Source organism: Chlamydotis macqueenii, chromosome Z (genome assembly GCF_036417535.1).
Source record: "Chlamydotis macqueenii isolate bChlMac1 chromosome Z, bChlMac1.mat, whole genome shotgun sequence".
Lineage (NCBI taxonomy): Eukaryota > Metazoa > Chordata > Aves > Otidiformes > Otididae > Chlamydotis > Chlamydotis macqueenii.
Window position 1 is genome coordinate 81,436,905 of NC_141593.1, and position 17,893 is coordinate 81,454,797.

The following is a 17,893-nucleotide window of genomic DNA, read 5'->3' on the forward strand; positions in this document are numbered from 1 at the left end:
TGCTGCCTACGCCTGAGCTGACTAAACTCACTAGGTCTCTTACTTTTCAACGTTAATATTCCCCAGACACTTAAAGATCTCTTTTATGTACATCCAGAAATCCCTTGTCTTGACAGGATTGAACAGCAGAACGCCTATCTCACATTAGTGCTAAAGTTAGCATGGAGAAAACGAGTTGAATCGGAAACCTCTGAAATTGTTGCAAATGATGGCACCTCACCGAAATCACTTGCGTGACAATACCCATTCTAAATTATCCGGATAATAACACTTCAAACTCATACTTTTTTTTTTTTTCTTCCCCAACTAATGATCTCAAACTACTTTACAAGTTTCTATAGAGTGGCAAAATGTTAACTTAAAAAGCCCCCTGGAATCGCTCGAAGCCCAGGACTGAGCCCGGATTTCCAGCTACCCCATTCCATTTTTTAATTCAAAAGCCACTCCCAGTCTAGCTTTTGTTCTAAGTTAGTCAAATCATCAATTACATTGAGATTGTGAGTATTGAATTGTCTGGAAAGGAAAACAGAATTCAACCACTGTAGCAAAATAAAATCTAATGTTCCTACATCCAAGGTGCACAAATGATTCTGTAAAGTGTATGAACATAGCCTGTGCTTTCACTTGCTTTAAATTCAAAAGAAGAGGTAAGAGAAAAAAAACATGAATATTTAGACAATACTGACGCGATAACACAATTTATTAAACCACCAAAACAAGTTTTTTTCAGAACTTTGACACAAATTAAAACAAGGAAAGTAGATTTATCAATAATCCTGTGACATATGAGGGTTTGGTACGCTGAAGCCGTACAAAAGTTGTACACTGAAGTACAATCTATTTCCTCAGCACAAAGTAAGGCTGTTCAAGACAGGCACAGTGACCCTGAGCCACAGATTTCGGTTCAAGATTGCAGTAAGAATACTGTAGGAATAAAAACGCACAATGGGCTTTTGCCTGCTTTGTTTCTGCCGCACTGCTATTCAAACACAGCACACGTGTGTGGCTCTGGGTTGAAGGAACGCGGGAGCTACTGGGATCTCTATGCCAAGCATTGTTCCTGGGGGAGATACGACGGGAGCAGGGAGGAGACAGGGAGGGAGGGAGAAGAGGGAGAGGCAGGACAGGGAAAAAGCATGTGAAGACAAAAAGAAACATTAGAGTTATTTTATTAAAAGTTTTACGGCAAAAATCTTAGATTGCCCCCAGAATACTCACTCTAAACTATGCCTTCTGATGGCTTGAAATCAGGTAGTATTAATCAAACAAAGGAAGGGCACGGGGGAAATCAGAAAGATCTAATGCAAGCAGTTAAAAGTGACTTGACCTTCTGTAATGTCACTTGTCACAGACTCATAGGCCGCACGCTGGTAGAAGGTCTGGAAAGAACCTGTTTCTCGGTACTGTCCCCTGAACGTAATACTAATACAGATGACATTTTAAAAAACACACGTAGATGGCCTCAAACACAGCACATCAGCTACTTCACGGCCAAACAGTAAGCAGACGATGTTTAAACGTCGCAAAGTAAGATGGGTCAGGTGCCAAAAAAATATCCCATTAAAAGCTTATTAATCAGAAGGAGTGTAATTCCTACCTACCGCCGTTGTTCCTGACCCATTCCCACCCTCTCTGAGGCACTCAGTCTCCACTCTGATGCTCCACAGAGAAGCGCCTGCTCTGTCGCAGCAGCACTGGCAGGCAGTTACCCTACGGCAGCAAGCATGGCCACCACCTGCACGTGTCGAAGAAAACCCCAGCGCTTGTGGGCTGGAACGCAGTCGTCTGAGGATGCCGACAATTAAGTGCAACTCACATTTATTCCAGAAATTATCTTCTGACTAACAAACAGGAGAGAATTTCTGGGAAAATAACTCATTTTGACTCCTGACCTCAACACCAGCAATGTATGGTTGGATTCTGGTTATTTACAAGCATGTTGAATCAAAACCCCATGATCGTAGAGAACTGTAAAATACCTCCTGGATCTAAAGATGCTGTGGGAAAATGGCACACTGACACTTAGCAGCACTTTTAATGGAAGGCCTGCTTCTCTTGGTATCAGCCAACCATTTCTCACAGAAAATGTGCAAACCTCAAGTCACCCCATGAACTGTCTTCTGTTCTCAGTTCTTTAGCTGATCCGACAGAAACATCTGCACAGAAGATACTCTGAGGTCTTTAGATGTTAACAATACCAACTATCTGCTCTGCAGTAATACACAAAATTAAAAAAAATAAAAGGAGAGTTGCTACAGGACTGCAGATAACCCTGGTGACCGTAACCTTAATGTTCCTCTTCAACATGAAGCACTGCCTCCATCAGCACTTCTCTAGGCTTGCTTATACCTTACCTGATGTAGTTCTTCAGACATGGAGGGTTTCAATTGAAAATCAAAAGAAAACAATTTTTATGCTACAGTGTCAAAATATCTGCAGATATTTTGCATTTTCACATAAAAGTATTAACAGTCATAAGACAAAGTAAAAGAGAGAGTAAGATCCGGTTCTGAATTAAACACATTTCAGATGTGCAATGAACGTGATCAGAATTGTACTGTTCGGGGCCGTTTGGATTCCACATTAATTTGCACTGTCCTGGCATAACCTGTACCATATGTTTGTGCGTCACTCAATTCAGCATTTTTGTGTAGACATTGCACAAAATTGTGCCGTGTGCAGGGACTAAGAAGGATGCATAAAATCACTCGGCCTCTCTTAGGTCATCTCCAAGTACCTCAAGTAGAAGCAAAGGCATCCATCATCAATAATCCCCCAAAGCAGCGGTTTTCTGCTCATTTTCACAACATGACATCTCCTTCTCTCATGGAATTCCCAGAGAGAAACTTTGCAGGAGACACAGCTTAATTAAAATGTCCACCTTCTTTAGACCACACTCATAAGGAAAATAAAAATCAAATTAACAGATTCTGAGTTAAGAGTGTAGTATCTCTGGAACAGCGCGGATCCTGATTTATCCCATTAATGTTTTGACCTTGGGGTATTTCATCCGCAGTAATCATCAAGATAACAGAACCACTAGATGTAATAATAATTAGCGCGATGAGCTTGCCAGTTGAATATAGTGCAGTACAGAATACGGCCGGCTAAAAGGAAAAGCATTAGTACTTTACTGCTAAAGTACTTCCTGATTTTTACAGAGACACTCAAATACAATTACTTCTCCTTACAGAATGCGTTCTGTTTAGCTTATTCTGGGAAGTGCTCATGCTGTAATTTAGCCTGATTCTTAATAGGAAATGCGACTTTAATACGGCTATCAGATGCCCTTTGGCGCATGCCACTGATTACATGCAGTTCTGTAAAGTCAACAACAGAACTTAGTTTTTTTTTTTTTGGACGTACAATAAATTTCTTGGCAACATGCACGGGCAGCAAATACAGTTTATTGCACAAGAACATGTCACCCTTTTCCTGTTGTCAGCTTTATATGCCCTCAATATTCAGCTGCCAATGCAGTTAAGGCAAAGTCATTTATAACACAAAAATGGTACAAGCAGTCGGCCCTTTTCTCTGTATTTCTTTCAATATTTGGTTCTCATTTATTTCACCTCTTTCTCATATTTACACAATGTACTGCGAACCGAACATAGGTGTTTATTTGAAGTATGTCTCCATCTAAAGGCTCCAACATGTACTGTACACTGGAAACGTCAGGTCTCAGAATGCTTCATTTTCAGTTCTGCGGAACGAAAAAAAATCATTCTTTGCTTGGCTAAATATCAATGGCAAGTTTACTATGCCGGACTATTAAAAATAACACCTTTGTAAAATTTTGTGAGCTAGAATTCTTGGGCAAAACCTCAGGATAAACTATCTTACTAGCAGCACAGTGGTTCCATACCGGTTTTCACTGTTATTATTGCTTCCCTTCAAACAGTGTTCAGATTCTACTACAACCAGATATGCTTCTCCTATAAAACAGCGTTTGTCCAAGTCATTTTAAGGCTGTGGGTGGGACAGTGTGTGTTACATTCAAATCTGGAGCTGACAAGCTTTTTGTTAGGAAAAAAAGCTGTGTTATGTATGTATTTTATGTGACAATACATGTAATACATATATTATTGTAATTTCAGATAATTTTTTTCCCCAGGTATTGATATATTTTGTAACTACATTAAGGCTGCAGTACAATCCCAAAGTTCTTAAAGTCTACACTGAATTAAAATGCGCTAAAGCAAAACAAAACCAAACCAAATATTAATAAAAATCTCACAGGATTATAGGAGTTTTTCCTAGAAACTAAACTCATGTTAGTTTATATAATATTGATTGCTTATAATAGCTACTACAACCTGTCAAGTGAATCTTGTTGCCATGTAAATCTTGATGCAAATGAAAAAAAAAAAAAAATCATTAAAACAGCCTCATAGAAAAAAATGCCTCTATGTGCAGTGAACTTTATATTTTTTTTAGATGCCCACAATATTGGAAGACTATATTTGTAAAAATGTAGCAAAATTTAAATTAAAAATCAATTGGTTTACGATAGAAAAAATAAATATTTTTACAATGCTAGAGATATCTAAGGTGGGGCTTTGGTTTTGGTGTTTTGTCTTCAGGTGACCGAAACCAGCCAAAACATTCCAATTCTGCAGTGCATTTGGGTTTTGTGGCTCCTACTGGGAGGATAACAGCCAGGTAAAGTTCTAGCGAGGGGTTACCACGCACTCTGACGCTGTAATAAACCTCTGACGCAGGGATCGTCACCGCAGAATCACGGCGCGACGGCCTCACTTAGATGCCGCTCAGGTACCCGCCCTCGGGATTGCATCCCATTGCGCTGCAGGAGAGAAACGCCTTCTGCCCAACTTATATCTTTATATAGTGTACTGTGCTAAATTAGTGCATAATGCATTTAAAATATTTATAGCGCCAACATTTAGTTAAATAACCTTTATGTAAGATTTATGTTGATTTGGTCTTTCCTCATTTAATGGCAAATTATGAAGAGCATGTTTCATAAAGATAATTCTCCATTTAAATTCAGCAGGCCATTAAATATTAAAATTATGTTTCTGATGCAATCTAGAGCAAATTTGTCCAGCTTCAGCGATTATTTGCACTCATAAAAATTAGACTTGATTAATAAAATTTAAATGCTTGATTAAGCTGACATTTTCATGTTTCTTTTCTGATTTATTAAAAAAAAAATCCTGTCCCATAGCGGGGCACTGTAGCGTATTTGTCATCCCTGACTATATAAATCGTACAGAGAGAACAGACAGACGATGACCTGCTGGCAAAGCCCTTCCTAGGTATTTTAACGACGATAACAAACGGAGAGCGAGTTTATGATTTGGATTTTGACGTGGCAAGAGCAAAGCTGGCTGCATGCTCCAAGAGAAGCTCGCGGACGCTGCGGCTCCGCTCGGAGCGACGTGCCGATTGCCGTCCGGTGAAGCAGAAACATGGCGAGAGCCATTTTCCATTTCGAGGTGCAGAGGACGTCAGTCTAGTTTGTGGTTAGCAAATACAAGCTAAAATCCTTTCTGCATAACGCTGAAAATCATTCTATAAAAACAATTGTATTTTCCTTACTTTTAGAGGTGTCGTAGATCAGACGGGTTTTACACAAATATCCTATGCCTAACTCTGTATTGTCCCACCAGCCCTTGTATTGTGCAGATTTTGTGGCTGCGGCTGGAGGCAAAACTCAGTCCAAATGAAGTCAAGATGCAATTGCCAACCTGACAGCACCCTTTTGTGTCATCTTGTGCAAACGGCATATTCCAGACACTCTCTAACTAGATTACAGGGACAACGTTGTTTATTTTTGCCATAAATTCATGGCAAGAACTCAGTCCTTGGCTAGAAATCACTGCTGACCCGCTGGCAGAAGACTTCTGGAGTTCAAGAACAAATATCCTCAGTCCTGCACAGGGAATGGATCTGGAGCACTTGGTGCTTGTCCTGTAGATGAAATCTGTCATCTGCAGATGAAACCCTGTGAGATTCTTTCAAGTTATGAACTTCATGGACTCATGCTTCCACGCTTTCAGAGCATAATGTGAGGAAACACAGAAAAATCAAGTTTTCACCTTGTTTATTAGCTTGGTAACTCAGTTTTCACAGGTGGTTAGAGTCAGGCACTTTCCTGGTGGGGCTGGTACCCCAAGGCAGTATTGTCTGCCCCAAACAGGAGCAGCAAGAAATTCACCAAAAGCTCTGGCAGACACCGCTGCCTTGCCGACAGAAGAAAGTGATCGGCTGCAACCAGCAAAGCTCTCCTAGCTGCAACCACGCTGGGGTTGCACAGCCGACTCGAGCTCGTCACAATCACCGCCCTTCTTGAGAAAAGGAAGAATCTAGCGAGATGGATGCATTCGTAAGCATCCTTCTTCCCATTCCCGCTTTTGTCTTCCTTCATGTGGCAATTTCCAGAAGACACATGAAGATAAACAAAAAAATCTCAGTATACATATCATATTTGAGATCTAAAAAGTATCCACAGAAACTGGTTAAGATATTAAAATTAAAAGTTATCTTTAACTAAAGTTACATTTCTTCTACTCTCAAAATTTCACCCTAAACATGTCCAGCTCTTTCACTAGAAACATACACTCTAGAAACATAAGTCATTAAAGCCTACTTTGCAAAAAAATCTCCAGCGAAATCAAAAGATGCGTTCTGCCATTTTATATCACTCTTACAAGATTAATAATATGTGTATATACTCTATTATACAGATCCATAAGAATCCGTGTACGGCACATTAACTCCCAGCTGCTCACCATCATTTTCTATGCAATGATATGTGCAACTTGGAACTTCAAGAGGAAATCAACTATTTAATATTTCCTTAAAGGCTCTAAATATTAACTCTAAACGCAGGATGTGAACTGAACTGATTAAACCTCTTCTCCACGGGGGTATATAAGGCAGAAGAACATTCATAGGTAACTCCAGGCTTCTTCTACTAGATTTTAAATTGCTTGTGAAAAAAACCTAACAAATAATAGGCCAAAAGGAAAGAAAAATTAGTGTCTTCAGTCAGAATCACAGAGTGGTGGAGATGGCAGGGACATTTTCAGATCAACCCCCTGCTCAAGAGATCAGGTCCAACCCCCTGCCTGGGCAAGGCCATGTCCAAGCAGCTTACCCAGGATCATGTCCAGTAAGGTCTTGAACATCTCCATGGATGGATTCTACACAACTTCTCTGGACAACCTGGTCCTGGGTGTGTCCACACACACAGTAGAAGCGCTTTCTTGTGTTCAGATGGAATTTTGCATATTTTGGTTTGTTGACATCGATATTGTCCTGTCACTGGGCACCACTGAGACAGGTCTGTCTGGATACATCGTCAAGATCCTCACTGAGCCTCATCTTCTCCATGCAGAGCAGTCCCAGCTTGCTCAGCCTCTCCTTGTACGCCAGATGCTCTGATCCCTGAAACGCAACTCCTCTTCCTTCCCCTCCTGGCCTATCCCAACTAAAGAGGCACCATGCTCCATTGCATGATGGTCATGAGAGCAACCCCACCAGGTTTCCATAATTGTGTTTGTGTGCACACGGACCTCAACTCGTACTGCTTCATACGCTGTGCATACCAACGCATGGTTTCTCAGAAAGGGTGCCAGAACCTCTTCCAGAGAGGCATTTCATTATTTGTGTGCCTGCACCTGGGGTGGGCCCCCTCTGCCCTGTTTGGTTGGGTTTGAGGTCTCTCTTGTCCACCCTGCATCCTTTGCTTGCCAACTCCGACCACTAACTTCCTCACTTGACTGTGGGTCATTGTCACCTCTCTCCTCCATAATTTCCAGCTTAATGCTCCCCTCACCAGGTTGGCCAGCCTTCTGGGAAAGATTTTGCCCCACTTGGGGAGGTCGATCTTGCCTCTTCCTAGCAGTCCTCAATCCTCAAGGAGGGTCCCATCGCTGTAAAAACCAAGTCCATGTTGTCAAGAACAGCTGTGCAACTGGCTGCTGACCCACCAGATCTGTCCACTTCCTCTCAGTCCTTCCTCCTCAACGGCAGGATCGAGGAGAAGACAACCTGGGTTCCCTGTCCCACTACCTATTTCGTCAAGGAAGAACAAGAACTTGCAGTGTCACCAGAGGAGATCCAACAAGCCTGTTACAGCAGTTCAGTGTTACGGCCCAACTTTTGCAGCTGGTCCTGATTGTGGTAGTCAGACTTACACACATAGCAAAAAAAAATTTTAAAAAACAGAACCATGCAAACCAGGTTTCATTCGTAATACAACGCAGTCCAACCACGCAATCAACTGTTGCATCTCAGGCAAGGGGACAAGAGCAGCTGGAGAGTGGGAACATTTTTAATCACTTTGAGGGATTACCTGACCATTCCTTAAGTTCGGCAGCTCCAGCAGGCAGGCAGAACACAGCTCGAAGTAGAAAAGCAGGGGAAAAAAAAAAAAAAAATTTTTCTACTAACTTAATGCAGTTCTAATAACTGAGTTTTGCACAGAAATAGAAGCAAAAAAAGGACATCAGACAGCAGTGCCACTGTCTTCTCCAAACTATAAAGGTGAGGGTTTTTGTACCACACATTTGAAAACATCAAAATATTAAGTAGTTTCTTAAAAAGGCACTTTCCATTAGTTTGGATATATCCAGAAGTCTTTCAATTACAGCTGCGTGGGACGAACTTTTCCGTTCGCTCGTCTATTGTGAGACGTGACTTGTCGTTCCCAGAGAGTCACGGCTGTTATGAAATAAGCCAGTCCTTTGCTCTCCCTCTGTCCCTGTTCTCCCCCGATATCCCGAGCGGTCTGGCACCGCACCGCGCTCCACCACGCTGTACCTGCCATCAGCACACGGCCAGCATCGTGTACGTCCGCGCGGGTCCCCACCACGCGCATCCAGTGCAGGGGACAAGGGGCAGTGGGCACTGGGGACAGGGGGGTGGCAGTGGTTGATACCTCTCCTCTCTCTCAGAGGATGTGAAAAAGATGCACCAAAAAAAGGCAGGGGGAAAAAAAAATAAAAGCAGTTCCAGTCTTGTGTGCTTAGGTGGTGACGGTTTATTATGAGAACGGTAGTCGTGCTAAAAATAAACTATTTTGTGAGGTCAGGTATTTAGGAGCATGATTATAAGGAACTGCAGGGATCCTTGGAGAAAGCAGCTAGGCAAGCTTCAGGCAAAAATGTTACTGCAAAATTCAGAGCAAGGCATTAAAAATGCCATTTTAGTGATTTTTTTTTCCCTTCCTTAATACTGGAAGGAAATATTTTTCTGTGATTTTTTATACCTGTCACATGACTCAGTGCCAGAGGTTCATTCATTTTCGATGAGTTCTGAATTCTCAGAGATTCATTTAGAGAACTGTCCACTAAACCTACATCCATCTACATCCTCGTACACCACCCTTTAGTGGAAGAGTTTCTATTTCACAGAAGCACATCCCTCAGAAACACAACTGATCTTGATCTAAACGTGGAAAAGATAGGGAATACAATGCGTCTCTTTGAAGTTTGAGCCAGTGTTCTACTAAAACCACAATGACGAGCCATCCAATAGAGTCCAGCTGGATCCACGAAAGCAATAATGCCTCATGCGCTGCCTTGTCTCTCAGCTGGACCTTCCAACGGACTCACCTCCCGTTAGAAAACACACGGGGGGCTCCTGCTTGCCCCAACCCTATTGCACTTTGAATTCAAGACAGGACTTGCACGTATAACTTACCAGGAGTCGGAGAAAATGGCAAAGTAATCCCACTCGCACCCAAACGAGCGGCGCGGGCCCAGGTTATGGCAGAGTAACCCAGACCATTTGGCAGGTGAATTATTCCTCAAGAAAACAAGTTCCAAACTACTTCAAAGAAACTGATGGCCAGGAGGACACAGCAAATGATACCTTGTCTAGAGAGACAGCCAAACAGGACGAGTGAAGGCTAGCCCATCCAGACCAAACTCAGTGACCTCTATGGCACTGGCCTGCAGAAGAGCACAGTCCCCAACGCCTGAACTGATGAGACAATTAATTATGAACTGTTTTCTTTTTTTTTAAAACCGTTTTTACACTGAGGGTGGTGGGGCACTGGCCCAGGTTGCCCAGAGAGGCGGTGGAGGCCCCATCCCTGGAAACGTTCCAGGCCAGGTTGGCCGGGGCTCTGAGCAACCTGATCTGGTTGGAGATGTCCCTGCTCCTGGCAGGGGGGTTGGACTGGGTGGGCTTTAACGGTCCCTTCCCACCCAAACCAGTCTGTGATTCTATGATTCCTGTAAGGATATTACAATAGCAACTCACTCTTCTGAGCTACTTCTGAAGGCCTCAAACACAAGTATTTTCCACAGACATTAAACAAGTATAACGTGCATCCCATTTTTAACTACACTTGTCTAGTGTTAATTGAGTAAGAAAAGTTAACAAATATATTTATCTTTTTGTCTTATCATTAGCTTGAGGATTTCAAAGTAGCTTCTGAAGACAGATGATATCCCTAAGATAAGTAGTCAGTGATTTCACTGATGCACACAAGGAATCTCTGGAGACCTGGGAACAGAAGCCAGATCATGTGAATTCTGAAGTATTCTCTAGCCACTAGGAAACACTAATTAATTTAGTTAATATTTACAGTCTGCATAGGAAAACAGAAATATTTAAATGACTCCTAATCTAACGATACCGTGCTAATGACCTGAGCTAAGGACTTGCAATATTACTGAAGATTTGTGAGTTAATTAGAAAGGCATCCAACAACTCTGCAGAACACTTCACAGAAGACAGATGCTCACCATGATGATAACCAAGCTCAATTCATTAAAAATGAAGTCCCAACTTACTTGTGATAAACCTAAACAAAAAATAGTAATTAATGGCACAAATATCAAATATTTGGGAAGAACCTGACCGGTTGATATAGACTCTATAGCATGGTCTGAAACAATCTCAGCAAAAGGAACATTTTTAGAGCAGCATTTGGTGTCCTCAGCAGAGAGCCTATCAATAGCTTCATTATTTTGCTAGAAAAGTGACACAGCCCAATTAATCTTCACAGGCAGGCGGTATTTCAGAGAGAAATGAAGTGTATTGCAGCTCTCAAGTGGAATCTCTCCTTTCACAAGGGATTTCAGTTACTCATAAAAACTTCAGCTTGAGAAGCGTTAAGCATTTCAGGCAGCAGGAGACTAAGGGCTGTGATTTAAGTAACGCATCTTTTAAATCTTGATCTTAGGCTTTCTCCATAAGTGTAACAACCTTTGGGATTAGGGAACACCTCTATCATTCCCACCCTTCATTTTAGATGACCCCTGGAAGCATAACAGTCTTAGTGATGTAGACAGGTAATACTAGTGACAAGATCAGGGCTATATCAGTTCCTCTGGTGACTAATAATTGCAGTTGCTAGACACTAGGGCCATGGGGACACTCAGACTGGAAAAGACCTCCAACCTCCTGCCCAAAGCAGGGGCAGCCATGAGGTCAGAGTTGGTTGCTCAGGGCTTTATCCATGTGGGTCTTCAAAACTTCCAACGGCCACTGCACAAGATCCCTGGGCAACCTCTTTCACTGCTTAACCACACTCATGGCCCAAAGGGTTCTCCAGTCTGAAGTTCTTTTGCTTCAAATTATGCCTGTTGTCTCTTCCACCACACATCACTCTGAAGAGTCTAGCTCCATCTTCTTGATAACATCCTTCTAGGTAGTCCTTCTGCTGTTCAGGTCACCTGAAGCCTTTTCCTCTCCAGGCTCTTTCGAGACCACTTGCTTCAGGTTCTCCTCACAGGGCAAGTCCTCAAGCCCCCTCACCATCTTGGTAGCCCTCCACCGAACTTGCTCAAGTTAACCGATGTCTTTCTTGAACTGGGGTGACCCAAACTGGACACTACTCTAGATGCAGACTAACAAACGCTGAGCAGAGAGGATGATCACTTCTGTTGATCTGCTGGCTGTCGTCCTGTTGACACAACCCAGGGTCCTGGAGGCACTCTTTCCTGCTGGGGCACACTGCTGGCTCACATTCACCTCGCTGTCTTCCAAGACGCCCAGGCCCAATTCAGACAGCTGGTCCCCAGACAATCAATCCCCAGCCTGTGTCACTGCAAGGCGTTATTCCTCCCCAAGAGCAAGACTTCCCATTTTTCCTTCCTGAATTTCATGAGATTCCTATTGGCTCATTCCTCCAGCCTACCTAAGCCTCTTCACCTGGCAGATCCAGGGTATGAACTGGTCCCACACACCTGCTGTCACCCAAAAACTTGATGGCAGTGCGCGTTGTCCCCTCCCACAGGTCACTGACAGAGATGTTAAGCAGGACAGGTCCTTGTGCCCTGTGGTACTCCACCTCTTATCAACCTCCATTAGCCACCACCCTCTGAGACCAACCCGCTTGGGTTTTTTCCACCCACCCAGTTATCCACCCAGATCACAACGTCCTAGACAGCACGCTGCTTTTGGGACACAAACACTGATACAAACACCAAATTCGTAAGGCTCAGCAGTAAAATACATGCAAAACCCTTAAGCTGCCTGGAGCCTAGAAAATTTGCACAGCACAGAATACAACTTAAACTTTCGATACGTACTTCTGAAAATCCGAACCACGCTTTTATTATTAATAAATGTCAGTTATTAGTAAATGTTTGCTACTTTATATCCCAACTACATGCATTTAATTAAATGATGGCATTAGATGAGAAGAAAATAAGAAAGGCTTATATTAAGCTCAATGAGTGGTAACATTAATGCTAAACTGTGAAATCCAATAAACTGTGACACACTCTGAAACCGTCAACAAATTGGAATAATTTTAACCTTTAACTTCAACAGGAGAAATAAGAAACGCAGCATGAGGACTTAGCCACACAAAACTATTTTCAAAGAATCTGCCTTCTCCTGGCCGATAAGCCTCTCATCTCTGCTGCCACACAAACCAGACTCTGAGGATTGTACATGTTCTGCTGTATTTTTACACAACGTTTTCAACAAAACCAGACACATTTATTGGACAGCTGGAGAAAAATTACATTGCAGGTGGGAAAATTTGTCCACTGAGCATTGCGAACCGAGGCATTTTCAACAAGATGTCATATTTAAGCTCAGTTACAAAATTTTATCTAGCTGAAAAAAGAAAAGGAGTAGAGAAGACTCACCATATCATGTTGCCTGTTATCTTTCCCCGATATGATCAAGAAGTAGTTCCACGCCAGCAGCAACAACAAAGCCAGTGGTATCATGTAGAGCTCAAAGTTCCAGACCACAAAAAGGAAAAGCTGGAAGACAGAGCAGGAAGAAAAGTGATTCAAATCAGCATTACATTAAACTCTGGTGCATGGTTAAAACCAACGAATTAAAACAATTCTAAAGAAATCCACCTCTTAAGTTGTTTAAACATTTTGCTGACTGGCCGCTTACCTGCATGAAACAGCTGCTACACTTTTCACTGCTTCGCACCTTAATTCTTGAAAAAGGAAAACAGTGTAGTCTAAGAAAGAGGAGTATTAGTTGTTCTCTTGTAAACTAATGCGTATGTGGACAAAATAATGAAAAACTGCATAAAATTAAGATCACAATGTAAGAAATAAAAGGTTACTTAGTTTCAGGAATAGAAATTAATTTGCTATTTAGAGGAAAGCACTTGGTCAGTAACGTCACACAAAGAAGTAGAAGTCGTGAACATCACAACTAAATCTGAAAAAAATATTTGGCATAGAAAACTAGCCCAAAAAATCACACTAAAAGGCAAAAACGAACAACTATTTTAATGAAAGCATGGTAAAACAGTGCTGACCACGGAAACGTACAAGAAGGGATTCCAAGGAATGCTGAGAAGCCGAAGTCCACCCCTTTGAAAACTCCTCTAATTTGTTGAAGTGTTTCCTTAAAACACCTCGAGTGTACCGGCTGGAGCTGGTACAAAGTTATTGGTTTGCAGGAAAGAACTAAAAATACTTGGACTCAGATGGGGTCAAACTAAAACCATTTTAAACCCTGTGAACAAATTCCCCTTTATTTTAGCCAGCTCTAGCTGTAACTTGCATTTGTTTTCTTCTAACATGACAAAAAAGAAAAATGAAAATATTATAGCAGAACACACTAGGTGCCACAGCTGGATATACAGCCAGCAATCTTGCTAAGCCTTTTTCACCCAAATAGTTAAGCTTTTGAATACCTGTGGTTTTGCTGCCTACTAAAACGAACGCCAGCGGTGCGTCGCAGAACTAGCAAATGTAAAGCAATGCCAATACCCAGCTGAACTACAAAGAGGTTCACTTTCCCAAACTAGTCACCAAGATGTGTCCATATCCCAGTAAGAAAAAAAACAGGGATTTTAATAGTTTTCTCCTGGATTTTTGTTTAGAGTTAAAACAAAATGCTCTTATCAAATACAAGCTCCCACATAAAAGAAAAAAAAATCTGTATTTTAAGTAATCTGCTGTCTCAAGATCAGCTAACTTACCTCACCTCCCTGCTTTCTGTCACTGAGTGCCATGGAAGCCCCGTGAGATAGCAAGACAAGCACGATAAATACCGAAAGAACTGAAAGAGCACTGTGTGTGACATACATAAGAGGATATCGGCACTTCTAACAGCTAATATTTAATTTGAAAGAAAACTCTGTTTGTTTAGTTTAAAAGGAAATCTGTTAGCAATGATAATGAATAAGAAGCAAACAACTGCTCACTGAATTTGAGAATTCTTCCATGAGCTTGCTAACCACCTTTCTGCGAGCAAGATCTATGGGGATTTGATGTGGTAAATTTGATATAGCCAGCTTACCACAGAATTCACATCTCAAAAGAAAAGAAAAAAACCCTTGGATCCTTTAACCCCAGGAATGCCCTGAGTTAACAGATGGACGACGAGAGGAGCTCTGGAAGTCAACAAACAGCACCCAGCCATCAGAACAGCTGATACCAGAGATCACCTGCCGAGAAACAGCAATGCATACTGTATTTCCTGTGGTCCCATCTAAACTTTGATTGGAATGACAGAGAGAAAATCAAGCAGCCAGCTGAACAGGAGCCAGCAGTGTGCCCAGGTGGCCAAGAGGGCCAGCAGCATCCTGGCTGGTGTCAGGAGCAGCGTGGCCAGCAGGCCCAGGGCAGTGATGGTGCCCCTGTGCTCGGCACCGGTGAGGCCGCACCTCGCGTGCTGTGTGCAGTGTTGGGCCCCTCAGCACAAGAAGGACGTTGAGGGGCTGGAGCGCGTCCAGAGAAGGGCAACGAAGCTGGTGAGGGGTCTGAGCACCAGTCTGATGAGGAGCGGCTGAGGGAGCTGGGGTTGTTCAGTCTGGAGAGGAGGAGGCTGAGGGGAGACCTCATCGCTCTGTACAACTGCCTGGCAGGAGGATGTAGGGAGGTGGGTGTTGGTCCCTTCTCCCAAATAACCTGTGATAGGATGAGAGGAAAGGGCCTCAAGGTGCAGCAGGGGAGGTTTAGGGTGGATATCAGGAAACACTTCTTCACTGACAGAGTGGTCGGGCACTGGACCAGGCTGCCCAGGGCAGTGGTGGAGTCACCATCCCTGGAGGTGCTCAAAGAGCGTGTAGAGGTGGCACTGCAGGACACGGTTTAGTGGGCATGGTGGTGTTGGGCTGGTGGTTGGACTTAATGGTCTTGGAGGCCTCTTCCAACCTTAAAGATTCTATGATATTAAGTAATAACCAAACAATCCCCGACTCCAGCTAAAAGAAGACAGCAACCTAGACAGTCTCAGGAGATACAGATGTGACTGGAGACTGAGGAGCAGTCATCGTGCAGCCTGTTCTCCTGAACATCCCTGAGTTCCCATCCAAACACTCCTCACTTGAGGCTCCCAAGTACCAAATGATCCTTAGGAGTATTAATTCCTTACAGCACTGTACTCTGTAGGCCATTAGAATATTATATTAGAAAATTACCTCTTTACAACTTCTACAGACGCATCTTTCAAAAATGTAGATATTACATCTGCCATCTCCTGCACCTTGCTGACCTGCCAGCTTAATTTCCATCAAGTCTGGCTGAATTTTAACCAGTCCCTGCTCTCAGGCACTGTTCTCAGCCAGGCACTAGGAAAGCAGGGACTCTGTATCTGCAACACAAAGGAGATGTGCCGGACCAGCGCAGCGATGGTGCCGCAAGCAAAGTGGCCTCACTGTTTTTCACAGAAGAGAAATGCCCTCACAAAATGTACGTGGGAGAAAACAAGCAGACTCCCAGTAGTAAACAAACTTTTACGTAAATTTAAGCAACCCCCAGATCTGGTGCAGAACAGCAAGAAGATCCAGGGACCCAGTTCTTAGGCAGAAAGCGACTGGTAGCTGTGGGGAGAGGGAAGAACGAAGCGATACGCAGAAACCTTCACGTCACTTCATGCATGAAGCGAAGGAAAACCTACGTATCCATGCATTAAACAAGTATAGCAGAGAAAAAATATTCCAGGAAAGCTAAGGAACAAGACTACAAGGACAGTTCTGGGAGTTGCCCATGCCTCTACCGCATCCAGCGGAACACGGACTGTATGTGGTACGATCTCTTCCAAGGAAATAATGGCACTGGCTCCGTCTAAAAAAAGGATCTTCATCACTACTGAAACAAGCCAACTATTTTAAGGGAGGAGTGGGAGTCTCAAAGGTTACAGTTTAATATAGCTGCCATTTCCTACACAGAAGACTGTAAGGGAGGACTTTTTTTCTTCTCCCCCATGAGATCAAGATTTTCAGGGTCACAGGCGTGAACTGGCCATTTACAACACCACATCAGTTGATACCCTTTGTGAGAGACACCGGCATTAAACGATCATTCAGGGAGACACACGACACCATCCCTGGTGTACAACACTTCAAAAAATAATTTAAGTTAGAATATTGAATATCCTATTCTCTTGCAAACTACAGTATATTTTAAAAAGAAATCTCATCCAAAATGATTAACACTTCCTACTGTTCAGAAAAAAAAGCCTGCCCTTTCAGACTAGCAGCTGTGGATCATTAGCTTTCCAGTGACGAGATGTGTTTGATGAGTATTTTTCTTTCTAATTAAGAGACGAGATTCTCTGTTTGACTCTCTCTTCAGATAGAAGTGAAGAAAAAGATTTCTGCCTGCATGGAAAGGCCATATTCTACAGAACAATTATTTCAGATTTCTTCATATCTACCTCCACCCAACTTCATTTAATTTTTAAAAGAACCCTGTTTGCACCCACAGCCTCCACAGTATTAACCCCCGCGCTTCCCAGGTCTTTTTATTTTGCCTTTTGCTTCTGTTTTGACTGCCAGCGAACAGTCTCCACGGGCTAGCTGCCCAGGCTGACCCAACAGCCTCTGAGATCTACACTGGCCATTCCCACCACTGTCGCGTCACGCAGGGCACGCCACTCATACAGCAGCCTCCGCTTCAAGTTGTGGCTTTCTCTGACCGTTTTCAAACAAGTTCCTCACAGTCTCATTTACTTATTACCTACATCCTTGCATTGTATGCATCACCCAGCTCCCGATTACCCCATAAACGCAAAAGCCGGCTGCATGGCCTTTTGGCACAATGACCAGCAGCCAGTGTCCGCACCTCCAAACACTGCACGCTAATGACAAGACCATCCAATTGCCCCTTAGGCTTAAAAGGACAATTGTATTTCCTAAGGCTCTGTGTTCTCAGAAGACCAGAAAGAATGAAGGGTAACCCACATATCTGCCTGGTACAGACTAGGTACTCCAGGTTTTACGGCTCTGTCCTGGTTTTGTCAGGGATGGACTTAATTTTCCTTTCAGTAGCGGCATTGTGGATTTGGGATGTGAAGAACATTGACAAACACACTGATGTTAAGAGTTGTTGCTAAAAAGCCCAAGGACACTGTCAGGCTTTCCAGGCCTGGCTGACGTACAGGCGCAGGAAGCTGGAAAGGATACGGCCAGAACAGCTCACCCAAACTGGCCAGAGTACTCCAAGCCATAAAGCTCACGCTCGGTACACCAGTGGGGGTT

At 43.1% G+C, this 17,893-nt stretch overlaps 1 protein-coding gene across 1 annotated transcript in view; it reads right to left on the reverse strand.

Annotated features, from left to right (window-relative positions):
• The window catches only part of MCTP1 (multiple C2 and transmembrane domain containing 1), a 257,037-nt gene that overhangs the window by 39,891 nt on the left and 199,253 nt on the right, over positions 1–17,893 (reverse strand). The window contains exon 16 of the mRNA XM_086770666.1: positions 13,083–13,202. Coding sequence (XP_086626792.1) covers positions 13,083–13,202 — 120 coding nt within the window. The remainder of the gene's footprint in view (positions 1–13,082; positions 13,203–17,893) is intronic.